General features: G+C 46.1%; 1 protein-coding gene across 1 annotated transcript in view; it reads right to left on the bottom strand.

Moving 5' to 3' along the window:
- LOC147668989 (early activation antigen CD69-like) overlaps window positions 1-27,900 on the bottom strand; it is a gene marked incomplete at its 5' end in the record, with an annotated part of 127,024 nt that overhangs the window by 4,248 nt on the left and 94,876 nt on the right. The window contains one exon of the mRNA XM_086948305.1: window positions 16,165-16,268. Coding sequence (XP_086804431.1) covers window positions 16,165-16,268 — 104 coding nt within the window. The remainder of the gene's footprint in view (window positions 1-16,164; window positions 16,269-27,900) is intronic.

Below are 27,900 nucleotides of genomic sequence, written 5' to 3'. Positions count from 1 at the left end.
TAAATTATGCTCATTTGGTGAACTCAATGATTGTCGCATAAAAGATCAGCTAGTACAATGCAGAAATAACTCCAAAATACAAAAAAAATGTTACAACAACAACCTAATCGAGGCAATGCTATTGAAATAGCAAAGTCCATTGAACATACTGCCATGTCTTTCAAAGAAATAAAATTTGCTCCCAACACAGATCTTGAGCAAGTTTCAGAAATTGCCAATCTGTCTATTGATGACACCGTATGTAAAATAAAACCAGACAGGAATTCCAACCTCGTTCGTGAAGCAGCGATCAGTAAACGCAAATGTTACCGCTGTGGAAGTAGTAGCCACTTAGCTAACTGTTAGAAATGGGATTTCTGGTTGGCTAAGGCTTGCGCCAAAGCCAGGGAGAAACCACTACTCTAGTCAGGGCGGGGAGTTACATGCAAGGGGGTGACCCCTGGTCACCCCCTTGGTAGCTTGGCACGAGCAGTCAGGCTTATCCCAGAGGCAATGTGTACAGCGTTTGCGCAACACACATACAGCAACAACATACTAGGCACACCATAAAAGGAACTCCACACAAGGTTATGTATACAATAGACTTTGTATTATCATAAACACATTAGAGTAGTAATCACACAATATACACTGTGCCAACTGGCACTGGGCAATATTTACAGGGGATTATATAGACATGACAGGGCCAATTAGGCCACTGTCAGAACCATCACAAAGGGAAAATATAAATGTAGAACCAATAATAAACGTAGAACGCAACCAGTAATTACTGGCAAACACTGTACTCAGCATCATCCTGCAACATAAATCATATTATGCATTCAGTATCACATCAGGCATAAAATAAATTATGTGCCAACCTCGTAAGCCTAAACACATTCGACCATAAACTCCTAATGACAAATCACATCAGAGGCATAAATCACAGTAGAAAATAACCTCACAAGCATAACCGCAGTATGCAAAGCCTCTTAATCATAAACCAGCTTAGAGGCATAAATAACGTGCATAAATCACATTTCCTGTGCACCACATAAATCACATTCGGGCCTGGCGCCCAATCAGCCTAACAGTCCCCCTGGTCAACTGGCCTTCTCATAGGGCACAAATATCCAATGTCCATAATGTCAGGTCAGCTGCCAATGCAGCAAAATCAAAAGTGTGCAATTGTGCTGGGGCAGAGGAGTGTACCCCACTCCTGTCTCACTCAAAATGCCCCCAAAGAAATGATGGTCTAAACATTCCAGCTGCCGCTAATTGCCATGCAGCTGTGATGAGGAGATTAGGCACTGGCACCGACTGTGCCCTGAGAGCCCGCCTGGGACTCTATAAACAAATATGCTGCCAAACCATTGCAGGTGCCCTCTATCAGGCGGGGCAGCTGTAAACAAAGTAAAGGGGCCCTTTAAACAACTGTTCCTCCAATGTGGGAAAGATGGCACTGGCATTACATGTGCCGTCTGAGCCCTTCTCTGGGACTCTCAAAAAACAAAAGTGCAACTGTGATGCAGCTGCCCTCCAGCAGGTGGGGCAGCTGTAAAAATTGCCATAACGGGAGAAACACAGGCCCCCTGGGCCCTCTGGACTTCCCCGGGCCCTAACAACAATGTAGTCCACGTCAGAGCGGCCCGCTCTCCTGCAGGTCCGCTCAGGACAGGAAATTACCGGCAATGTGCCTCGAATGGTACCCCAACAGGATAGAAGCTCCCACTCACCGGGGCTCCTCTTCTCCTCGGCTGATCTGCGGACTTTCTCTGGCCTCCCCTGGACTGGGGACCGGAGCCGGGGATCTTCTGTAGCCGACGCGGGGCTCTGTGGTGTCGATTGGCCGCCACTCAGCAATGCGGCTCACTGGGGCTTCTCGGGGACGTTAGAGTGGAGCCGGCTACTTCACCCAGGCCCTCTCCTAGGGCTCGGGACTTCCCTTCTCAGACATGTGGGGCTCTCCCATGCTCAAGGGAACCCCGTTCAGACTTCCGTCAGCCCGAGGTACCCTGCCCACAACCAGGTAGCTTGCCTGGCTTCCGGGTCACCGTGCTCGATCGAGGTGGCTCCGGTGAAGGTTTCCAAATGTATGGTGGGTGCCTGCTCGCTGGAGTAACATCAGTAATGCGGGGTGGGCACCTGCGAGGTAAATAAAATCCAAAGCGGGGTGGGCACCCACTTTAAAATAAAGATAATTTGCGGCATAAGAGCGGGGTGGGCTCCTGCTTCTCTCCCCTCCATTAGGGGAAATCCCCACATCGGGATTCCCTCTGGAAAGATTGCAGCTCAACGCTTCGGAGCCCTTGTGCTCCTTTTCTTTGGCAGATCAAAATAAAGTGCATGCAGGGCGCAAGAGGTCCCAAAAAGTCTTTAGGGATCAAGGTGACAATGCTGGGCCCAGGGAGGCATGCCCTCATGGTAGTTTCTCCTGGGCCCAAGCAGCAGCATGCCACAGCAGGTTCAGCAACAAGCACCAGCACACAATCATGGGGTCACAGCCCCTATACTTATACCCAGATTCTCTTTGTTCTGCAGCACAGGGCTTGGGGGAACCAGATGCAACTGGTTCAGGGGGAATTGGAGCACTTTGTTTACCAAGCTCCTCTTCCCCTTTGTCATGTGGGGGCTCGGTGATCATACACACCACAGGGGTAGAGCCAGCATTGTCCAGGCTAGGCACAGATCTATTCAGGGTCAAGAGAGAACTCCTCCCACTGCTTCCAATTTAGATGTCCCATTCAGCCTAATGCGGACTCACTCTGCCCCTCCTGGAGCCACACACACCTCCCAGCACCTGTCACTCAAAAGCCAGACGTGCAATTCACATCAGGCAGGCAGACACACAGCACACAGAAATGCCAACTTCTAAAAGTGACATTTCTCAAATAGTCATAATAAATCTGCGCACACCATTGCACAACATTTATTATTACAATTCCAAATATACAAAACTCGACCCTGCAAAAAGGGCCAAGTCTAACACTAACCATCCCAGTTGTCAAGTTAAGTTGCAGAAAATGCAACAAGAGAGGACATTTAGCAAGAGTTTGTTGGAGCTTTTCAAAAAAGCACAATGATGTAGATAATTCCACCAAGGTAAAGTCACAAACTATCAAAAAAAACAAATGGTGTTCCAAGCACAGGAGTGTAAGGATGTTAACCAATTAAGTACCCTGAATATAAAGTAGGTTTAAATGGCAAACAAATTAAACTGTTCGTGGATTCGAGCTCTCCATTCACTTTTATTAATGTTACTGATTTCGAGGCCATGAACATTTACGAAGATGGAATCTTACTATCTGCAGACATTACCTAAGCGGTTACACAGAGAATCCCATTCCTCTTTGAGGTATGATCAAAACCTATATCACATTTAAAGACCGATCAACCCATGGGAAACTATATGTAGTGGAAGAAGCGTTGAACCTTCTCGAGTGGCAATATCAAAAAGAAATAGGAATTAAACTAGACCTTAACCAGCCAGAAAAGGCCCTAACTATAGACTGTTCCATCACAGGCAAATCAGTGTGCAACCAATTCCCAGAATTGTTCACAACTAAACTAGGCCTACCACAAATTCTAAAATGAATTACAATTGAGATCTAATGCTAAACTAGTTGTTCATAAAACCCATACCCCATCCAATGTGGGAACCCCTTAAAATGGAATTGGCCAGAAAAAAGACCTTGATATCATCCAACCTATAGATTGCTCAGAATGGGTAGCTTCATTAGTTATCACTAAGAAAACCCACAGGGAAGACATTAGATTATGCATTGACCTTAGAGACGTTAACAACAGTATTTTAATTGAAAGGCACCCATTGCCTTGCATTCACGAGTTTCTAGGCACGATGGGGGAGTCAACCTGCTTCAGCATCCTAGACCTTACCATGGCATACCATAAAGTAGAATTATACCCGGATTCCAGGGATAGGCCGGATTTACCACACCCATGGGTACATTCATGTTCTGCAGGATGCCATTTGGGTATTTGGGTTAGCCTCAGTGGCTGCAGTATTTAAAAAAATGATGCAACATATTTTACAGGGCATAGCAAAACATGTTTCCAAGATTACGTTTTAATATATTGTGCCACCACTGAGGAGCATGATGTACGGCTAATGCAGGTTCTCTCCAAGTTCAAAGAGATGGACCTAACTTTAAAGGAAGATAAACGCCAGATAGGTGTAGGCGCTGTTGAATACCTTGGGCACACCATCTCTAAGGATGGTTTCAAACCTAAACAGAGTCTACTTGACGAAGTAGAGAAAGCCCATGCCCCCACATCCAAACAAGAACTTGTCTTTCTTAGGTCTTGCAAAATATATTGCGAAATATGTAAAAAGTTTTGCAGACTTAACAAGTAACCTCAAATAACTCACATAATACCATGCGCCATACAGATGGCAAAAAGAACACTGATCCTCATTTGAAAAGATACAATGTGCTATTCTCTCTGATCCTTACTTATGTCATTTTGATCCCTGCAGGAAAACTATTCTTACCACAGATACCAGCAACAAATGACTGGGGGCCACATTATCTCAAATCATCAATAGTAAAGAACCCATAGTGCTTTTTGCCTCGCGCACCCTTAGTAACTCTGAGAGAAACTACTCAGTGGTGGAGAAAGAAGCCCTAGCTTGTTTTTGTATCATCAAACACTTTACATTGTATTTATGGGGGATCAAATTCACAGTTTGCACAGATGAGAAACCACTTACGTTCATGTTCAGTCCTAAAGGAACCCTTAACAGCACACCCCGGGTTGGTAGATGGGTGCTTGGATTGAAATGTTTTTGCTTCAAATTAGAATATGTCTCTGGTAATCTCTACACAGCTGCAGAGTTCCTATCCAGGGCACCTTTAGGTATAGAGGAGCAATATGAGACACCTGAATACCCCATCTTGGAAATCCATTCTTCCGCGATAAGCTGAACAGAATGGGCAAAAAGCTTTGTTCAGGATGCAACCCTAGTTCAACTCAAAGCTTACACATCACTCTCAGTTGTCTCCTTCCCTTATTTAGGTTTTCATTACATTATTCTGCATGGACTTTTATTCTTTGTCTCCTCCGTTTCAGGGGGTCTTTTTATCTCTTATAGTGGGCGTGGTGTCATTGTAAAGAATGGTTAAGTGGCCTGAGGTTAGCTTCACAGTGTCAGGAGCTCCTATTCTATACAATAGTTCTTTGAGATGGATTTGACTCGCACCCCTCAAAAATGAGAGTGCCAGCTTGTCCCCGCCCACTGACTCCAGGAGGGCGTCACACGCCTCCCTGCGGCAGCAGCGATACGAACTGGAACAGGTGGTAATGACGGATTCACCGTCAGTCCACCCCCACTGCAGGTCTGGTGCTGTAGAGTGACCTGAGAGGAGGCAGCGGCCTCCCTCCCTGTGATGGAAAGTGTCTGACCCCCTCTGACTGTCAGGGCTCGGCCTGCACCCCTTCCATTCCAGCCCCCTGCAGCCCTGGTGCTGTAGCCTATTCTGAAGAGGTGACAGCAGCTTCTCCCTCTATTTGATGGAAAGCGCCTCTCACCCCGGCTGGAGTGTCAGTGCTCAGCCTGAACACTGTGCAGTCTGCCCCCACTGCAGCTCTGGTGCTGTAGAGTGACCTGGAGAGGGGGCAGCGGCCCCCTTCCCTAAGATGGAGCGCTGCAACCAGACTAGACTGTCAGGGACTGGCCTGCACCCCTCCCCTGTCAGGGCTCCACCTCTGACCCTGCCTGCTGCTCTTAGATCTGAGTGAAGAGGACTAGACCAGTCCTGCCCCCGGTCTTGTTCTGCCCCTGACTGATCCACGGCTCATCTGGAGTTACACGTCCCCTCCAGGCGCTTTACGCAGTCTGGGCCTGGGACTTATGGTCGCCAACTTTCCATTATCACTCCAAAGGGCCCTTCACAGGAGCGTGTGGAGGCCCCTGACATGCAGAGACCGCAGGAGGGGGGGGGGGGGTGCGGGGCAGGGATACTCTGAGTCATGTGGAGCATTTGTGATGTTTTATTCTAAGGTTCCCTCCTCTGAATCCGGCCATTGTGAAAACTGCAGCTCGGCCTCAGTTTGAGTTCCTTGAGTGCGGTCCCTCCTCAGGCTGTATCTGAGCTCTAATCCTTTGACCACCTCCTGGAGAGAGCCTTAACTACTCTCTGATCCGAGAGACAAGTTTAGAGAATGACCAGCTGTGGGATCCAGATGGAATGAAACAATATTAAACTTTGAAGCACCAATGGTGAATGTCAGTGTTTACTGTGAGTAAGGACCCGTGTCCACACACTGCCGCAGGCCCTGGGCCAGGGGGGGTGTTTTATCCATAAAACTAGGAGACTGGACATCTGATCTCAGCTTCACCCCTTCACAGACAGATGCTGGAAATAAACACTGTATTCAAAAGGGAGGAGGGCACACTACACTGTGACCTTTCCCTGGAAAGGGCAGACCCTTGGCCTTGCCAACAGAATGACTGCCACCCAAGTTGTGGTCTAGTGGACTAGTATGAAACCTGAAACCACGTGACAGCTGTTCATCCCGGCATCCCAATTAGCCAAATTGTGTGATCTTAAGAAATCACTTTTGAACTTATTTCCATGTTTGTGGTTTTGCAACATTGGAAATATTTAAAAGCAACATAAAAGCTGCTAGAAAGTGTGGGGTTAAAATAAAATATAGACTGAATATGACTTGGGGGAGTGGAGAAATGCCCAGTCTCATGATATAGTCACTAAAATACAATATGTCAGTGAATGCAGCAAGTAACAGTGTGAAACATTCTCTAGTCTAGTATTTTAACAAATGGTTTGATCCTGGGAAGATCATACTGTCCTTGTGCACCGTTCTGCTACCGGGGCTCGCTGCTGCATTCCTAGCTCCCTGATTCACGGCCGGGCTAGGCTCCGCCTACAACCACCGCGAACGACCGGCCGGGCTTGGCTCCGACGGTCCCACGAAAGACCACAATCCCCAGGATCCCTCGGGGCACAACGCCGACGCCATCACTGAGCGCGCCAGGAGGCGCTTAAAGCAGCATCAGGTGCAGAGTCCCCTGAAGTTCACCGTTCTGCTACCGGGGCTCGCTGCTGCATTCCTAGCTCCCTGATTCACGGCCGGGCTTGGCTCCGCCTACAACCACCGCGAACGACTGGCCGGGCCTGGCTCCGCCGGTCCCACGAAAGACTACAATCCCCAGGATCCCTCGGGGCACAACGCCGACGCCACCACTGAGCGCGCCAGGAGGCGCTTAAAGCAGCGTCAGGTGCAGAGTCCCCTGAAGTTCACCGTTCTGCTACCGGGGCTCGCTGCTGCATTCCTAGCTCCCTGATTCACGGCTGGGCTTGGCTCCGCCTACACCCACCGCGAACGACCGGCCGGGCTTGGCTCTGCCGGTCCCACGAAAGACCACAATCCCCAGGATCCCTCGAGGCACAACGCCGACGCCACCACTGAGCGTGCCAGGAGGCGCTTCAAGCAGCGTCAGGTGCAGAGTCCCCTGAAGTTCACCGTTCTGCTACCGGGGCTTGCTGCTGCATTCCTAGCTCCCTGATTCACGGCCGGGCTTGGCTCCGCCTACACCCACCGCGAACGACCGGCCGGGCTTGGCTCTGCCGGTCCCACGAAAGACCACAATCCCCAGGATCCCTCGAGGCACAACGCCGACGCCACCACTGAGCGCGCCAGGAGGCGCTTAAAGCAGTGTCAGGTCCCTTGTCCCGCGAGGATGCGCGCGGGACACGCCGGACGAAGCCCGGACAAAGGGCGGACAGTCTGTGACAGTCCGTGACTGACCGTAACTGGGCTGGGCCAGGATCCTGCCTGTTTTTCTCGAGGTATATCATTGCTACCCCTCAAGTAAGAAATATCTTTGTCAACATATCCCCGAAGTCTCTGTTGATTTATCCAATTGGTAAACGCTTTTTGTTTACTTGGCTTTGGGGGTGATACTCCTAGTTGACTATTAACCAACTGCTTTCAACATGTCCAAACAAAGGTCTTCATCTGTACCTAATACTATAGACAATTACCTGGTCCAGGTTGTGAGTAAAATAAATAGCACAAGACGTATATCGTTGGGCTTGAGCTCACCACCTGTCACTTCTGCGCAGAGTTCTCTGCTAGATCCTACTGTGTTAGAAGTTCTGGTACAGGTACATAGCAGTGATGCTTCAGCTACGGAGATAAGCCCTAATCTTAATCTTGATTTGAATATATCTTCTGCTGTTAATCTAGACAATGACCCAGGTGACCAGTTAAACATGATAGAAGATGACTCCCCTCCCCCTGTGTCTGTGCCTGCTACTAGAGCTATTAGAGCATGTAGAAAGGGTCAGAGCAAACGGGGTGGGTTACGCTCCAGTAGGAAAAGAACAGCATCTTCACCGAAAGCCACAGTTATAACAGAGGTGAACGGGGAACAAGGCGAGAAGGAGATATTAGGGGAAGAATTGATTAATAAACTAGTGCGTATGATTGACTCCAAGATGAAATCTATAATCAAACCATTGGTAGCCAAAATTGACATATTAACAGCTGAAGTAAATAGATTAGGGGGACTGATAAACAAGACAGTGGAGGAGGTGGGTAACATACCAACTTTAGTCACAAATAGGGTTGTATCATCGACAAATACCCCTAGGGGTGGGACGGGGTAATGATGACGTGATACCAGTTCCGCCTCCTACTCATCAGTCAGTAGACAAAGGTGCCCGGGTAACAGTCAATAAAGATTTACCACCAAATTCTACAGGGGTTGGTGTAGACCAAGGCCCAGTTCAACTTATTGTAGAGGCTTCTCCTCTTGTTCTGGTCCTGGCCAATGTACCTCCCCTAAAACCAGGTCAAGTAGAACCTACTTCTTCTTTGATTAGCAAAGCATACCACTGGCTATGTAATAATATGATGATAACTTCGAGGGGAAAACAACAGCTAGCCGTGGAAATCACCATGGCAAGACGGGTGGACTGGATAGGGAACAGAGCGAAAAAACTAAAAGGAGACTGTGTAGTTCTGCATTTCCTAAGCCCAGAAGTATTCCCCGAGCTTTTAAGATATTTATTTCCCCCGTAACGCAGGAGTACCGAGATTGTTCCGCTAACCTTGGATTTTTTCTATATGAGAGGTAGCACAGTGAATCCAAGCATTTTAAAGACAAAATGGAACTCAGTAACAAATAACTGGGGTAGGGTTGCACAACCTAGCGAATGGGGAATCGGCGTTGAAAATAGATTTGCGGCTCTGTCAGACTTGAATGAATGCGATTGACTTGAGAGGGCAGGCAGTGGTATGTTCAATGATCTGGCTGAGATAAATATAACCTACACTTCTATTGTTGAGGATTTGGGTTTTTCTAACGTTACTTGTATGTCCCAAGGAAGATTAACAGGTGACACAATCCCTCTGGTTAATAGCAAGAAGAATGAATCCTCCAAGCTGCCGTCAAATTCCATCGCAAATTCTGAGTCTGATGTGTGTGCTGTTGTTTCTATAGTGGGTACTAACATTGAGAATACCTTCGTGAGAGTAGATGTTACTGATGGTATCAGCCACGAAGGTATGTTGGCTGGAACTGAACAGGAACTATTAGAAGAAAGTGTTGCGAATCCTTTATTGATGGGCCCGGATGGCATCGTGGACAATATGGGGAAATTCTTCTCATGGAACATTGCAGGCCTGGGTTCTAAACTGGATTCTGGAGAGTGGCTTCGATTTGTTAATTCTTTTGATCTATGTATATTTCAGGAGACCTGGTCATGTGTACCATCCTTTGCTCAAGGATACTTGAATTACTTTGTGCCAGCTTTAAAAGGCCCAAGGGGAAGACCAATGGGCGGTCTAACCATTTGGGTTCGGCAGTCACTAAAACTAGATGTCAAAGTAAAAGAAACGAGCCACAGAGACATTTAACTAATCACAATGAATTCTGATATTGGGAACATTAGACATCTACAATGTATATGTGATCTGGTGGTGGGAGGTCAGAGGTTTTGGCGGCCTTGGGCTCCCTACTTGATACCTACTCCCAAGACAATCAGATTGTCATTGCAGGTGACTTTAATCGAACATTTGAACCCTTAGCTACAGACAATGATTTCCTTGGGGATGAAGAGGATTGGCATTGGGGAGTCCCAAAATTAGAGTTGAAACAAGTTGTGCGCTGGACGGAGGATGTGATTAGTATGAATACCTTATGTTTTGAGAAAGGTCTAAGAGCATTAAATGGTAGGACGTCAAGTGACAAAAATGGGTCCATGACATTTGACAATGAGCGGCACAAGAGCATAATAGATTACGTACTCTGTAGTCTGAAACTATGGCCGCTGTTACGTGACATGGAGGTTGTGTGCAGGAGCGAGAGTGACCACAATCCTCTGTGTATAAAGCATAAATGGTGGTCATTATCCAACAGGACCAGCTGTTTTAATGCCCTTGTTCCACCCCTAATTGTCCCCACTAACGATATGCGTAGGTTGAGATGGATAAATGTTGCAACTAATCAACAGGCCATGGATAATATCAAAATCGAAGCTGATAAAGCGATATCAGCCATGGAACATATATTTATCCTTCCAGTTTTGTGCAGAGTGGCCTGGCTGTAATCCACGATACTCTTTTTTCAGTAATTAAAAACCACTTTTTGAAGCCTGTTAATGGCAAGGGTGAGAGAGTTCCCAAGAATGCAAAATGGTACAATGCACATTGTAGGGATGCACGAAATGCCCTAGGTACTGCTCTAAAGGGTAGGGATACTATGGCTGCTCAATCAGCTAGAAAGGAATATAAAGCCAGTATAGCGAGCGCAAAGAAAGCCTGGGATGAGCATCACTGGTCCGAATTAAAAAGAGCTAGTGATAAGAAAGACTCTAGACTGTTCTGGAGCATTGTTAAATGGGGTGGTGAGGGGAAACCTGAACCCCCAAATAACAATGTCCCGGAAGAAGAGTGGGTAACATTTTTTAGAACTCAGTATGCTGGGACAAAACAGGTTACATCTACAGCGGACATAAACTATACCCACTTTAAAGATAATTTCCTTAGTCTACAAGAAATCCTGGTGGCTTTGAGTACCGTGAACAGCGGGCGCGCCCCAGGCATAGACAGTGTTCCTGCCGACGTCTTTATTAATGACAAAGAACGTTGGTGTAAGTACATTTGCCTCCTCATCAACAATATTACTAAGGGTGCAGAGATACCGATATCCTGGCAGGGAGCAGTAATTATACCAGTGTTTAAGGAAGGTGACCGATCCCAGCCCGGCAATTACAGGCCGATAAGCCTTATTGATACCATACAAAAGATAATAGGGCGTGTGATTGTGAATAGGCTTCTTGACTGGGCTGAGGACAACGATGCTCTGTCACCGTTCCAAGCGGGATTCCGTAGGTCCACAAGTACTGTGGACCAGGTTTTCCGCTTCAACTTACTGCAATGGAAGCCCGTGGTGATGGGCGGAGGCAGCCTATATGCGGCTTTTGTCGAATTGCGGGCTGCCTTCGATCTAGTACCACGGTCGAAGTTGTGGTCTGTCCTCAAGAACCTGGGTGTTGCTGAAGATTTACTGACTCTGATAATGCGGCTTCACGAATCAACATTCGCTAGAATCCAGTGGGGGGGACAGGGCTAGGAGACAGCGGACTTCCCGGTAGAGCGGGGCGTTCGGCAAGGCTGCTCAATGGCCCCGACTCTTTTTACACTGTTTATTAACGGTGTTGTATCCCCAGAGTTGGATGCCCCTTCATTAGCTGGCACTAAAATACCAATTTTAATGTTCGCAGACGATACGCTCATCCTATCAAAAACCCCAAGTGGTCTTCAGCGAGCATTGGCTATCTTTGATCTATTTTGCGGTGAGCATGGCCTGGAGGTCAATGTGACCAAAACAAAACTTATGATTTTTAATCCCCATCCCAGTTTTAAATCTAAAATCATTATGAATGGTCGGGCTTTAGAAGTGGTGAACATTTTTACTTATCTGGGTATTCATATCTCAAATGAGAACGGTTGGAGCAAACATATAGATATAGCTACATTGAGGCATAGGCAACTATCAGGTGCTATTAGTTCCGAGCATAGAAAGTCCCTGACGAAACCTATAAAGCCTGCTTTGCAGGTATATGAGGCAAAGGCTCTTGGCTCTGCACTATATGGTGCTGAGCTATGGGGTTTCGAGAAGGTGGCGGCCCTACAAATCTCGGAAAACAAGTTCTTCCGGTCTATAACTGGTGTCCCGAAAAGTACTCCCTTGCTGCCCCTCAGGTACGACTTGGGTAGAAAAGCGGTTACAGACTTGGTCAGACTTCGGCCAATCCTGTACTGGAGAAGGCTCTGGACTATGCCTGAGCTTTCCCATTATGCTGAGGGGTTTTTAGATATCATCAAAGCGGATATATTTCATAAAAACAGGTGGCTTAATTCCTTGAAAGCAATCTTGAATGAACTTGGAATGGGTTCGCCTTGGTCAGATACAGCCGGAACAACTTTCCCTACTAAAAGTGCTTTAAAAGAAATTTATTGGGAAAAGGTAGCCTCCCGGGGTTGGAGTAGCACTAGCTTAGGATCTATGACTGAAGGATTCTTAGAGGCTAAGTTGTACCCTTCCCTGGAACCCTACTGGGATAGTATAACTAGGCCTGGTGACCGAAAACTTCTATTCCAATTGAGAGCAGGTTCACTACCACTCAGATCTCTGACTGCTAAATGGGAAGGTGGCCTGAATGTTAGCTGCCCTGTCTGTGGTTCCTCTAATGAAACTAAGCGCCATTTCTTATTCTCTTGCACTGCCTACTTGGATCCAAGACGTGCATGGCTAAAACCGATGTGCAAGAATTTAGGGACTACCAGTAGTACAGTCGCCTTGCGTATTATATGCACCAGTAGTGAGATATGGATATTAATAGCAACTGCCAAATACCTTGGATGGACATGGTCGATCAGACAGAGACTGCTAGTCACCTGACTATTCTCTGTCTGGGTAAACTGTATGGTCAAATAGACAGAGACTGCTAGTCATTTGACTATTCTCTGTCTAGGTAAACTGCCCGTATAATCTATCCATGTTATTTTTTTAGAAACTTGTTAGTACTGGGTGTTTTTTAACTCTTTTAAATATTTTTTAATGGATAATTATTGATATATGACATCTCTAAATTTCGATTTGTACACTGAGTCATAAATTGTAAATATTATGCTTTATCTTTTTTTTGTAATTGATTGATAATCTAATTGTATTTTTAAACTGTTCTTGCTTTTATGACTGAAATCTCGAATAAAGCATATTTTGACTTTGATTTTGTCCTTGTGCATCTGTCCACTCATCTGACTGAATGTAGCAGCAGTCAGAAGCACACCTAGCATAAGAAATAAACACAATGGGCCTGGGGATATAGATTTCAGAACCAGACTCCATTGTAAAGTGTACATTGTGTTAGCTTGACTTTAGCTGTTACCCTTCATGAGCTTCAAATGTGATATTTACACGTTTTCATGACATGAAGGTACATTCAGCTTCAACAAGGTTTGCTTGTTAGTTTATCAGCAGCATCGAGACTTCAGTCTGGACAAGACGCCCGAGAATATCTCTGGCTCAGGGTCTTCCGGTACAAAGACAAGATATAACTCTGATATGTGCACAGAGGTGACGCATCTAAAGATTACTGGTTCTGGCTGGATTCTTCCATTAAGTGTCAGTCCTACTTGACATCCACAATCAGTTTGATCAGATAGATTACACGTGGTCAGTTTATTATATAAACTCTGAGATCTGACCCTTCAGGTTAGAGAGGTTTCCGCCCGAGCTCTCAAGAGAGGAGTCAGATCCCAGATCACTGCCTGCTGTCCTTCCTAGGCCTACGTTGGACACGCAGAGAGTAACGGAGTTCAGCTGAACTCCACTCACAGAAGGCTCCCTCCTCTTTGCCAACCAATTATTTTCAACAACAGTGGTCCCCAGAAAGTGAGATGGAAACCAAAGAATTATTATAGACTCAATTGTAGCTATATTTCGTGGACTTGTCCAGCCGGACAGAGGTCTAATATTTACTTGTAGGTTTTAACATAGTAATACCAAAAAGACATAAACTGGGACACAGTCCTGTATCCTACGCAGCAGATAGAGAACAAAACATGGGAAAGAACAAACAGGGTGCTCAGGCAAAGCTTGGTTTGTTTCACAAAGAATATCCAGTGTTACAAAAACAAATCATTACAAACACCTTTACATCAAAATGAACGAACGTTTCTCTGCGTATATGGTGTATTAAGGTGGCAATGGCGTTTCGATCCGTTTAAAGGAATGAGCGGATCATCATCAGGACATTAATTCCATGCCTGTGAATTAGAGCCTCATTAGCCGCAGAACTCAAGTCAAGGTAGCTGCGCGGTGAGACAGGGGCCGCTGTGATGGCCCCTCCGATAGAGTTAATTACCAGGTCAAGTACGAGGGGTGATTCCTTATAGTGTACTGCGATCGGCACAATCGCTGTTTCAATGATTATCCGGTGCTCCATAGCAGAGTTCCTTACAGGGTGATTCCTGGCCAGAGCCATCACAGCAGCCGCGTCTCACGGTGCAGCTACCTCGACTTAAGTTCTGCGGCTAATGAGGCTCTACTTCACAGTTAAAACCTACAAGTAAATATTAGACCTCTGTCCGGCTGGACAAGTCCACAAAATATAGCTATGATTGAGTCTAAATTAATTCTTTGGTTTCCATCTCACTTTCTGGGGACCACTGTTGTTGAAAATAATTGACTCCCAAGGTCCCTGGCCGACTTGTTTGGGTTCCCTTGTTGTACAAAATATATTTGGCCCAAGTCTGACAGCACACAGGCCCTCCGTGTGGCAGGCATGCAGAGAGACAATTCTAACACTTCCCCTATAGAAAATGTTACTCTGGGTTTCACGCTCTCAGAGTAGTGAGTGATAACAGTGGGTGCAGGAAAGAGGGAACTGGGTGCTGAGTTCAATGATTGATTAATTTGTTGGATTCATGTTCATAGTAAGCCTAATAATGGCATCCAACCTCATATGTTCCGTGGTCATAGCTCGTGTACTAATGCATAGAATACTGCAATACATGTTTTTAAACATACATTGTGTCATTGTTAGCACAGATGCTCGAGTGTGACATTCTAAGTGTGAACGGTGTGCTTCGTGCTCACCACTGCGTCCCTGGGGGAGGGTCTGGTTGGTTACCAGCGCGCGCATCCCCTCTCGTAAGACTGGGCAGAGCGCAGGTCTGCAGTAAACCAGAGCCCCCTCTCTCATGCATAGCTTTCTTGATCGCCCAACGCAGTCAAGGCAGAAATGTGTTAGGGGGATGAAACAATCTGGACATTTTTTTTTTTAGGTGGATGTTTTTGTGTGTGCTTGACTTGGGGGGCGGTATGACCTTTTGCAAACAGACCAGTTAGGTACAATGACTAGGATATTATATGGCTTGATTTTTCTTGATATTTGTGCTGTAACATACCCCATGTAATTACCTTTTTCAAGCAAAAATCTTAGTAGATGTGTGCTGTAAAACCCACCATGAGATTCAAGTTTTTTCAAACTTTTCTTGTAGGGGACAAACTCTCTCACCCAACACCCACCTCCTCCAGTTCAGGTTAGTTTGTGTTTTATACACAGGTCTAAAACTTCCACTCACCAATTTTAAAATTCACCAGCTGCCACTGGGACCAGTCAGACCCAATGCGTGCTGGAGAACATGTTTTCACCACTTTTAAAATTCACCAGCCGCCACTGAGATCAGTCAGACCCAATGTGTGCTGGAGAACATGGTTTCACCACTTTTAAAATTCACCAGCCGCCACTGAGATAAGTCAGACCCAATGTGTGCTGGAGAACATGGTTTCACCACTTTTAAAATTCACCAGCCGCCACTGAGATAAGTCAGACCCAATGTGTGCTGGAGAACATGGTTTCACCACTTTTAAAATTCACCAGCCGCCACTGAGATGAGTCAGATCCAATGTGTGCTGGAGAACATGTTTTACAAAAGTGCATCCAGTGCTCACTTTGTATGACACGGACACTTGGGGCAAGTCCGCGGTTGGTGGCCACGGTTTCCCAAGGGAGCCGGCTGAGCCCATTGTGATGTTTATTACTCACTCATGTCTCTAAATCAGAGATCACAAACAGCCTAAATACAAACACAATGATCCTATAGTAAGTGACAGGATCTCACAGGCGGCTGCTGCAGGCGGTCCCGTTCGCCCAGTGGATTCCTTCTCCGCTCTTCCTCAGACCGACCCATGGATGGTGCTCCCTGGAAATGTCCAGCAAGAAATTCTGCAGGAAGGAAAAAGGATTCAGCGCTGTATTTTTTACAGTTTTCAACAATTTTATATGGAAGGAATTAAACAATCAATATTTATCTCGAGCAAATGTCTTCGCTCATATAGTGGGAATAGAGTGAAAACATGTCTGATTAAACACATTTTATAACAATACTTGATTCACAGTTTTGTCATCAGTGAGGTGGGTAAAAATGAGTTTTATCATTTTGTGTTTCAAAGTTGGAGGAGTTGGCTTAATGGCTAGGGCGGTCGGCCTCAAATCTGGGGAACCGGGTTCAAGTCTCAGCAATAACGCTCAACATCTTGTGATTCTGGCCAAATCACTTGTCTCCCCGTGCCTAACAAAAAATGAATGTGTCCTTATGTAGCCCAACTGGTGCTTTGTAAAGCGCTCTGATATCCGACACCTTCGGGTCAAGTTTGCGCTATATAAAAGTCTGTTAAAAAAAAATATTAATATTTTAAAAAAAGAAAAAAAGTAGAGATCTATTAGCTTTGCCCATGCTTGTTCAACTACTCGATGAAATGGATAACCAGGAAGATGGGGAATAATTAATATTGTGCCAGTGCGGCAGCAGGGGGCGCTGTGGACGAAGATAGAAGACACACATTCGCAATGGTGAACACCACAAGGCGGAATTGAATCGAGGGTTCTTCGGTGTGGTATTCATGGAACACACACATCCTGTCAAATCATTTCTCTGCCATGTTCTTGCTAGATAGGCAGTGATAAGTGATGTCTCTGTGATGAATCACCTCAAAATCTGTAATTTTAGGTAGATATTTGTTTATTTAAAAAAGCTTACAGTTATCTAAAAAAGAGTCATGTCACCTACAAACAACAGATTAACCTATGAAAACTATACAACATTATCATGTCCTATCACATGTAACAGCCGAGTTGTTATGAAGCACTGTTGGGAGACCTCTCCATCAGTTAGACACATCTAGTTCTCCTGACCTGCCCTTCCGTCTAATCAGGAACATGGCTACGATGAGGTTGGGGGAGCGTGGAGAGGCGTGTGTTTCATCCCTTAATGTTCACATTTTTATTAGGTATTTGGGTCCAGGTAACCTCAGTCAGGGGTGCTGAGATCAGTGTTGGATTTCACCAGGGATTAGAAGCAGTAGAGAGAGACTCTGAAGATTGAGAAGTATTTACCTAAGCTGACCTTACCTCTCTCTAGAAACACAGAAACAAACACACACACACACACCCCTCACCCCTGCACACCTCAGCTACATAATTTAAAAACCAAGGTTTATTTCACGCATTTTGAGCTTTGGTCGAGTTCTAATGTCTCAGCATGAGGCTGTCCCCCACTTCCCCATCACATGTTGTTCCTCGGGGATTCCCCCACCCTACTGCACATATGTGGAGGGCCCGTTGAGATCTCCAACCCCTCTATGGGCAGCTTTGAACTGGGGGGTCCTACCCCCATCCTTCCACTTTGTATCATGAAGTTAAAGTCTGGTAATTATTACCCCCACCCAATTCTAACCTCACAGGGGTTTGACAGACCACTGGTGGTGGAGGAGGCAGGGTACATTCATCTGATTGGCTCGATCCCTCCTCTGCCCTTGTACATGGTAGCTGGGTGAATGGTTGTGGAATTTTGTTGAGAAATGTGTTTTATTAATAATGCATGCTCACAGAAGAAGATGAAGTGAGTATATTCATTGAGAGGAGCGCAAGGCTGCCACTGCTTCACCATCTCCACCCTCCCGGCACCAGCCTGGATGGAATCCCACTAGAGGCGTATGTAATCCATTTCACATTCTAATAACAAACACAACACATCCCCTTTTCCCACAAAAGATGATACAAACATGCCAGTCACTAATTGTTTAATGGATTCTACAATTACAATCCTACCACTACAATACAACATACACATCAACAAGACAAATGCTAATAATACATTGGGTTCCGCAAATCCTATTTATTATAAACATTATTATCCCTTAACCAAACCAGCAGTTTCCAGCTACACTTGGAACCCTGACAAATCATAGGGTCAAAATTAACTAAAGATTCAACATCACCTTCCTCCTCTGTCTGATGTAGAGACTTCCATCCATCAAGGACAGAACCATCCACCGAGGCAAAAAGTGTGTCACCATCAGCTCCAAAAGGTGCATCACCATCGCCTCCAAAAGGTGTGTTAGCATCGCCTTCAAAAGGTGTGTCACCATCGCCTTCAAAAGGTGTGTCACCATCGCCTTCAAACGGTGTGTCACCATCGCCTTTAAAAGGTTTATCACCATCGCCTCCAAAAGGTGTGTTAGCATCGCCTTCAAAAGGTGTGTTAGCATCGCCTTAAAAGGTGTGTCACCATCGCCTCCAAAAGGTGTGTCACCATCGCCTTTAAAAGGTGTGCAACATCGCCTCTAAAAGGTGTGTCACCATCGTCTCCAAAAGGTGTGTCACCATCGCCTCCAAAAGGTGTGTTACCATCGCCTCTAAAAGGTGTGTTACCATCGCCTCTAAAAGGTGTGTCACCATCGCCTCCAAAAAGTGTGTCACCATCGCCTTTAAAAGGTGTGTCACCATCGCCTCCAAAAGGTGTGTTATCATCGCCTCCAAAAGGTTCGTCACCATCGCCTCCAAAAGGTGTGTCACCATCGCCTCCAAAAGGTGTGTCACCATCGCCTCCAAAAGGTGTGTCACCATCGCAGAGATACTCCGGTTGGAGTTGATTCCAGCGCTATAGAAACCCATAAATAAATAAAATAAATAAATCGCCTCCAAAAGGTGTGTCACCATCGCCTCCAAAAGGTGTGTTACCTTCGCCTCTAAAAGGTGTGTCACCATCGCCTCCAAAAGGTGTGTTACCATCGCCTCTAAAAGGTGTGTTACCTTCGCCTCTAAAAGGTTTGTCACCATCGCCTCCAAAAGGTGCGTCACCATCGCCTCCAAAAGGTGTGTTACCATCGCCTCTAAAAGGTGTGTCACCATCGCCTCCAAAAGGTGTGTCACCATCGCCTCCAAAAGGTGTGTTACCATCGCCTCTAAAAGGTGTGTTACCATCGCCTCTAAAAGGTGTGTCACCATCGCCTCTAAAAGGTGTGTTACCATCGCCTCTAAAAGGTGTGTCACCATCACCTCCAAAGGGTGTGTCACCATCACCTTTAAAAGGTGTGTCAACATTGCTTCCACTTATCATACAAACTGGTGCATTTTCTGATGGTATGATACCATTATCTTCATCTATCACACGATAAGGTGCACCCCAACCCCTTCATCCTGCAAATATACAAAATCCTCTTCCACCTGGACTCCCCCATCAAGCCTCCTCCACACACTCTTCGATGCTGCAGCCACCCTATTCAAATTCCATACTTTACCACCTCTCAATTTAACAACATTATTTAAAGTTTCATCACTTCTTCCGCATCTCCCCACAGCCGAATCAACAGAAGCCACCAAAATAACCTTTATTTTTCAACGTAGACTTAGCTCTGACTATACCTGAAATGACCCGTGTGACATAAATCAATGAACATTTTCCATACTCCCCTGAAGGGATAATTCTGTCACTCATCAGAAGCGCTCCATTAACCACCATTATTCAGACTTCACCTCTCTAAAAGGTTTAACACACACTCAGTCCTTTTTTTCAGGCCAACCATCCAAAATATACAACTTAATGTCCTGCAATACTTCATTATTTCTATATTCCTTCTTCCACTCCTCCTTGTCGATTGCAGAAGAACCACAGCCATTCAGTACTCTCCCTGGAACCCATATTCTTCTGGACTATAGGCAACATCCACCAGCTGCCGTAGTAACCGCACTCCTTTGCTATTGGTAAATTAATCATCGTTGAACAATGCTACACTCACAGGTTCTCTCTCCTCAGGCACTCCTTGTCACCACTTGTTATGTTAATAATGCAGACTCGCAGAAGAAGATAAAGCAAGTTTATTTATTCTGAGGCGTGCAAGGCCGTGAACAACCTTTACAACGAAACTCTTACAACGCATTGCGCTGGGGGGCGCTCTAGGATAGGGAATACGTTTAATTTACTATCCAACACCTTCCCTAGTATCCACGGGGACTGGCGTTGGAATAGTAAATTAAACTTTTCACTATCCAGCACCCCAAAGCGCTATGCGGTTTGCGATGAAAAAACCGCGTTGTAAAGGCATGCATGGTAAAAATACCACCAGGGATATGAGGGAGTGGTGCCCGTTGTCACCCCTCTTGTTTGCTCTCTATATCAGATCACCAGGGGTATGAAGGAGCGCCCGTTGTAACCTCTCTTGTTTGCTCTCTATATCAGATCACCAGGGGTATGAGGGAGTGGTGCCCGTTGTCACCCCTCTTGTTTGCTCTCTATATCAGATCACCAGGGGTATGAGGGAGTGGTGCCCGTTGTCACCCCTCTTGTTTGCTCTCTATATCATATCACCAGGGGTATGAGGGAGTGGTGCCCGTTGTCACCCCTCTTGTTTGCTCCCTATATCAGATCACCAGGGGGTACGAGGCAGAGGTGCCCGTTGTCACCCCTCTTGTTTGCTCTCTATATCATATCACCAGGGGTATGAGGGAGTGGTGCCCGTTGTCACCCCTCTTGTTTGCTCTCTATATCATATCACCAGGGGTATGAGGGAGTGGTGCCCGTTGTCACCCCTCTTGTTTGCTCTCTATATCAGATCACCAGGGGTATGAGGGAGTGGTGCCCGTTGTCACCCCTCTTGTTTGCTCTCTATATCATATCACCAGGGGTATGAGGGAGTGGTGCCCGTTGTCACCCCTCTTGTTTGCTCTCTATATCAGATCACCAGGGGTATGAGGGAGTGGTGCCCGTTGTCACCCCTCTTGTTTGCTCTCTATATCAGATCACCAGGGATATGAGGGAGTGGTGCCCGTTGTCATCCCTCTTGTTTGCTCTCTATATCAGATCACCAGGGGTATGAGGGAGTGGTGCCCGTTGTCACCCCTCTTGTTTGCTCTCTATATCATATCACCAGGGGTATGAGGGAGTGGTGCCCGCTGTCACCCCTCTTGTTTGCTCCCTATATCAGATCACCAGGGGGTACGAGGCAGAGGTGCCCGTTGTCACCCCTCTTGTTTGCTCTCTATATCATATCACCAGGGGTATGAGGGAGTGGTGCCCGTTGTAACCTCACTTGTTTGCTTTCTATTTCAAGCTGTTTGCAAGAGCTTTAAGACCTACAATACAGATAGAGGCGATCACTCCTGGAGCGCTGAAAGTAAAACTTTTGAAGATGATCTTGTGGTATTTTTCTCCTCCAAGGCCCAATCAATTGTAGCACTGTTTAACGTAATCAATAATTTGGCTAAGGCAGGGTGGTTATAAGATTAATAAGTTTAAAAGATAGCTTCTGCTATTTAACACCCACAGAGATGCCCTTCCAAGTGATCTAGGGGCTGTGTGTAGTAACAATACCAAGCGTCATCTAGAAATTTGATTCTCTGAGAAGCTTGATGATTTGTACAAACTGAACATAGACCTGTAACTTGCAAAACTTCAATCACTTTTCAATCGCTGGGATCACGTTCCCATTTCTCTAAGAGGGAGAGCAGAAACCATAAAAATGAAAACCGTACTCTTGATTGTGTTTTAATTATCCGCGATGCCTATTGTAATTGGGGGAAAGGATTTTTAAAACTATAAAAGTATTATTTTTTTTTTTTTTTGTGGAAAAACAATCCCTCTGCACCAGTATTGAAAAGCTTACACAAAATGGCTGCTGTGTAGGAGCTACCCCGAGTAGCTCCCGGTTTGGGGATTACTAAATTGGTGATATCCCCGTCTAAACCTGCTTACCGGCCCTCGCCCCACCTGCCTTCTGGACCTGAATGAGATGTAATCTTACCTGCCGGCTTCGGTCACTGCAGTTGCCCGGATCCCAAAACTGCTCATCGCATCTCCCACCATCAGCTCGTGCCACAGCTCGGGACGGAGCTGATCCGGAGCGCGGCCCGCTGTTTCTGCCACTGCGGACTCTTCGGCGCTTCTTGGGGCGTGATATCTCCGGGTGCCCAAGGACGACCCACTAGCCAGGCACACAGTCTCTTCCCGATGCCTTGGTGAGCTGAAGCCGAGCTTCCGCCTGCAGCCGATGATCCCCATCTGTGGAGTCCTAGCCGTCACACGGCGCCCGCAGCCGCTGATCCCCATCTGTGGAGTCCTGGCTGTCGCACCGCACCCGCACCTGGACTCTGTGTCCTCATCTACCGTGCGACTTCACCTAATTGCTGCCTAGGGGCTGTCGTGGCTGGTCCCGTTTGCTTCCGGACCCGTGCTGTGGCCGCGGGTGCTACCTCGCCTCGGACCTCTTCTGAGCCCTGCTACACGACGGTGGGCACTGATGCTCTGACTGCCGGCGCTGATCTCCCGCTGCTGCCTGTTTCGGTCCGACCTGGAGCCTGAATTGCCTGTGCCTTGCAACCCCTGGTACCGTGCCCCCGCACTTCATCTTACCTGCAGGCTTCTGCCATCTGTGATGATCCCCGCCCGGTGGCCCCGCTTCCCTCTACCCACATGGCCTGGATTTGCTCTCTGTTCCCCTCCGCCTAAGCACGATCAGGCATGCCAGGTATTTGTTTTTTGTTTATGCTGTTTGCGAACCCTTTTGAAGATCGGGGGCTGAGGTCTCTCACACCCAAAATGGCGGCGCCCTAAACAAGACGAGGCACTTCTCTCAGTCCCTCATAATACATCAATCAGAAAAATGAGTTGTTTTTATAAGCGCTTTGACTCGATTTTTCATTGCTGCCCTGGCGAGTGTGTTGTTTAGCTGGGTATACTTCACAGCTCTTCTTATTGAACCGGTTGCCAAGCAATGCCTGACTCCAAAATGGCGGCAGTTTAAGACATTGTTGGTTGCCTTACAATGCCTGACTTTAAAATGGCAGTGCTACCAAATCTTTTTATCTGCACCCTGAATTATTGATGAGAGTGACATTCTAGACTTATTACTGCTCACTTTAAAACCTGGTTTCCTACACTATCCTCACTGAAGACGTGCCTGACTTCAAACCGGCGGTGCTATAAAACTCTATGGATTACATCTTGATTATCCTCTCTTGTTATATAGGGGCACCCCAGTCTTATCGCTGCTCACTCGGCTCATTGAAGACACCTTTACCACTTGTGCAGCTGAAATGCGGATGCTTGCCCCTTCAAGCACCTCTTTCCTAACGACTTGAGCCATTAAAACTATTGCTCACTAATCCGGCTTCTTACGAGTGTACCCACCCCAAACCAACATGATGGGTCCGGGTCTGACTGCCTCTGGGTCAAACATCTACACCCTGGTCTAACCCTCAAATCTCTCAAAAACTGCCACAAAAGCCTTCAATCACCTAACCCTGAAAAACCATCCCGAGGCTCTGATCTCCGACCCACTTTTCTGTGCGGACAAAGGCACCATCACCAATGACCTCATCTTCTACTCCAAAAGAATTTCCGCCTGGCGCAATACCCTCTCTCTACTCCTCAATGTTCGCTTCTCCAGGAACATTCCTTATGGCACTAAGCTCTCAATAGGGCCCTCGGTATCACTTCAAGCTGACCTAACCATCACCCTCTACAAAAGTGGCATTGCACTGATCCAAGCCTCTACAAAAAACCTCGACAAATTTTCAGATCTTTATGCCACTCTCCGAAAACATGTGGATGACACTGGAACGCCTGACGGTAATCTGTCCCCCCTGCCCAATATAGAGCACACTTATCCCCTCACTACTCCTATCAACATTCCTATCGCCAGGGACTAGAGACCCTTGATTTCCCCCTCCACCCTCTTCGCTCGGAACACACTGTTTCCATCTCAGCACACCTCAACCCCTTTAATCTTTCGACAACCCCCGATCGAAATAAGCCCAGGACCCTCCGTCCCCTCCCCCCATGTTTCCCATTCGGACTTTAAGACCACCACGTCCTCAGTGATCCTTGCTGTTACTGGTCAAACCAGCCCTGCCATCACTCTATCCACCCCTTCTACGACTCCTAACACTTTCCACCCTTGTCCTCCTAAGCCCCCCTCCCTAGTGACTTCCTCTTCAGCTGGTCAAGCCAGCCCCGCTAACACTCACACCCCCCTTCCATGACTCCTAGCACAGTTCACCCTACCACCCAATCCACCATAACTGTCCACCCTTGTCCTCCTAACCCCCCTCCTTAGTGACGTCCTCTACAATAGGTCAAGCCAGCCGGGCTAACACTCACACCCCCCCTTCCATGACTCCTAGCAGAGTCCACCCTACCACCCAATCCGCCATAACTCCCAGCACAATCCATCCCAACCCTCTACCCTCCTCCACATATATCCACTCTCTACACTCCAGAGCCTCCAAAATAATTCAGAGCTGCCACTCCTCTATCCTCGACCTAACAAACCTCCTCCACCTCGCCAAATTATCCTTCGCAAAACTCATGCCTCAGCGGTCTCCCCCACCCATCCCAGAACTTCACAAACGCCTGCTGCCAACAGCCTTAAGGCATCTTCACCCTCGCAAGCACACTAGCTGTCTATCTGAGGAAGAAATCCTTGACCTCGCCCGCTCCTACAACTTTTGCCCGGTCACCACCGATTCCCCAGACCTCACTGGAAAGGAAATCCAGGATATTCTCAAAGACCTCAATCCAGCCCCTATCCCTCCCTGCCCACCAGACGTGAGTGCTGCACACCCCATCGGCACAGTCGCTATCGACTCACACAGACTGGCCCCCCCGCTGCAATAGAAGGGCGTCAGAAGCAATCTTGCACGCGTACCCCTGACTGCCCGACTCCCACTACCACCTCCCTCCCTGGTCTGACGGGGCTCTTAATCAACTGCCGGTCGGCAGTAAAGCATGCCGCCGAAGTCGCTGCTCTCATTCTGAACAATAACACCGACCTAGCCATCCTAACTGAATCATGGCTTAATGATACATCAGGACAGTCCCTGTTGGATTCAATCAAGTGGATAGTAACATCCACTGTATGTAACCATAGCTCAAGAAATCCTACCATATAGGCCCACTTTGATAAGTTGTATACACAAATATGAAAACAATTTTAGTAAAAATACAAAGCAATTTATTAAAAATATACACAATTTTATACATCAGTTACTGTGCCACAATGTACAATGTAAAAAAACAGTGTAAGCACCCTCTAGTTAATTCAATGGTGCACATATGATAAACACACACGAAATTTAAAAACAAACAATGGTTAAAAACAAGTTGTCGACGCAGCGTTTCGGTTTCTAAGTTGACACCTTCATCAGGACAGGTTTCTATGCAATAAAGAAACAATGTATTAACACAACATTTTTTTCGCAATCTCACTATGTTGTTACTTTTTTACAGGCTTCCCATTGCTTTTTTTACCCAGTTCTCTAGTGCTTATCTAAACAAACATTCTACTATTTGAGCAAGGGGACATATTTCTCAGTGGAGCAATATATTATACTGAGGTGGAAAATAATTGAAGCACACTTTTTTAAGAAAACATTCTTAAACAAATTTTGGTATGGCACAAATGTAAAGCGGTTATTTGGATTTCCTGAGCTATGTACGAAGTCCAAAAGGTTTGAACTCCAACACCAATTGTCGTTAAAGTGACAGTGCACCTAGGAAAATAGTGTTACTATTTTCACTAGCGTTAGGAATAAACAGATAGATGTATCCTGTTTGAAACTTACTTTAAGAATAAATTCATCAATCATTCAGGATGTATTCCTCTTTAATCAATGGGAGGAAGGGGTCCTTACATCATCACAGGACATCATTATTCATGAGTAGATATGAATCATGGAGACATCACTACGTGTCTGAAACCATAAATATCTCACATCAAAATCCAATATGATCATTTGATGTACATGAAAGTAAGATAAAGGCTTATGATGTTACCTCAATTTTGTTATGGAGTTTTCTTTATGAGGAGAAAAGAGCCACCGTTATGGAGACTTTATTTTGGATTGCCTTTGAAAAAATTTGGAGAAATTGGGGTGTATTGATCAGTTTTCATATTAAATTAAAACCCATCGCTATGTACATTCTAAATTATACGGCAGCCTTCTCTTGCCATTGGTTTGGATTACTTACCAACAAAATTAATGGACCAGAATAAAGTACAGCACGTGACTGGATTGTCTCAACTGCCTTACTTGAATGAAGATGCTGTTCGTGGGGTTATTTTCAATTAACCACCCTGAAAAGAAACATGTTTTGATAGAGGGGTTTATCAATGCCCAATTGTGTTCTACACATTTTAGTTTATACGAGCATAATTGCTCCCTTGTCATGTCATTATAACTCCCAAGGTTTGTTTATGTCTCATTAGCAAGACACTTTATTTAAATTAACGTATACGGTGTCTTTATGTATTTTAATTTAAAAGACAAAACCGTATTCTTACTTCCGCGTTAGTACCCGAAGTGATTTTATTCTGGGCACTACGACAGTACTAGGGCACAGCATGCACTCTGGTTGTGCACAGTTTAAAGATATGTCTCGGTTCCCCAATTTTGTCAATGACTTGATTTAAACAAACTGTCGCTATGTACTGGTTTAATGGAGATCAAACTATCATCTCCATAGCGGTCTCTCTTAATATAGTGTGCCGGTAGAGGTAACATATCACTTATGCGCTAATTTACTTAAGCCTGTGTTATTTAAAAAAACGGCTTTCACTACGCGAGTTCTGTAGCGCTTACCTTTTGTCCGGTATTCGGCCTCCCTGCTCCTTTCTCGCTCGATACTCTTCAGGATGTAAGTGCAGGGGCATACATCCAGGACGGATGTATGCCCCTGCACTGGAAAAAAGTTCAGTCGCGCTGACGTATTATTACGGGCGACTCTGGAGAAAGGACTACTAGTCCTTTCTCCAGAGTCGCCCGTAATAATACGTCAGCGCGACTGAACTTTTTTCCAAAAAACCGCTTTAATAATATAAGGTAATCTCACCACCGAATACCCTAAAACCTATAAGAAATTATCAGTGTAGTCAGCTATTCGTATAGCCTTACATCACAAGAACTACTATTGTAGTCCTTTCCCCATAGTCGCACGTATTGACACGTCAGCGCGACCGAAAAATCTCGCGAGATGTCCGAAAATAAGGCGCGTAACTACGCGGCTTAAATACATCCGTCCTGGATGTATGCCCCTGCACTTACATCCTGAAGAGTATCGAGCGAGAAAGGAGCAGGGAGGCCGAATACCGGACAAAAGGTAAGCGCTACAGAACTCGCGTAGTGAAAGCCGGTTTTTTAAATAACACAGGCTTAAGTAAATTAGCGCATAAGTGATATGTTACCTCTACCGGCACACTATATTAAGAGAGACCGCTATGGAGATGTTAGTTTGATCTCCATTAAACCAGTACATAGCGACAGTTTGTTTAAATCAAGTCATTGACAAAATTGGGGAACCGAGACATATCTTTAAACTGTGCACAACCAGAGTGCATGCTGTGCCCTAGTACTGTCGTAGTGCCCAGAATAAAATCACTTCGGGTACTAACGCGGAAGTAAGAATACGGTTTTGTCTTTTAAATTAAAATACATAAAGACACCGTATACGTTAATTTAAATAAAGTGTCTTGCTAATGAGACATAAACAAACCTTGGGAGTTATAATGACATGACAAGGGAG

Source organism: Lissotriton vulgaris, unplaced genomic scaffold (genome assembly GCF_964263255.1).
Source record: "Lissotriton vulgaris unplaced genomic scaffold, aLisVul1.2 SCAFFOLD_3916, whole genome shotgun sequence".
Taxonomy (NCBI): Eukaryota; Metazoa; Chordata; class Amphibia; order Caudata; family Salamandridae; genus Lissotriton; species Lissotriton vulgaris.
The sequence above is the reverse complement of the archived record's forward strand: the minus strand, read 5'-3'. Positions and strand labels throughout refer to the sequence as shown.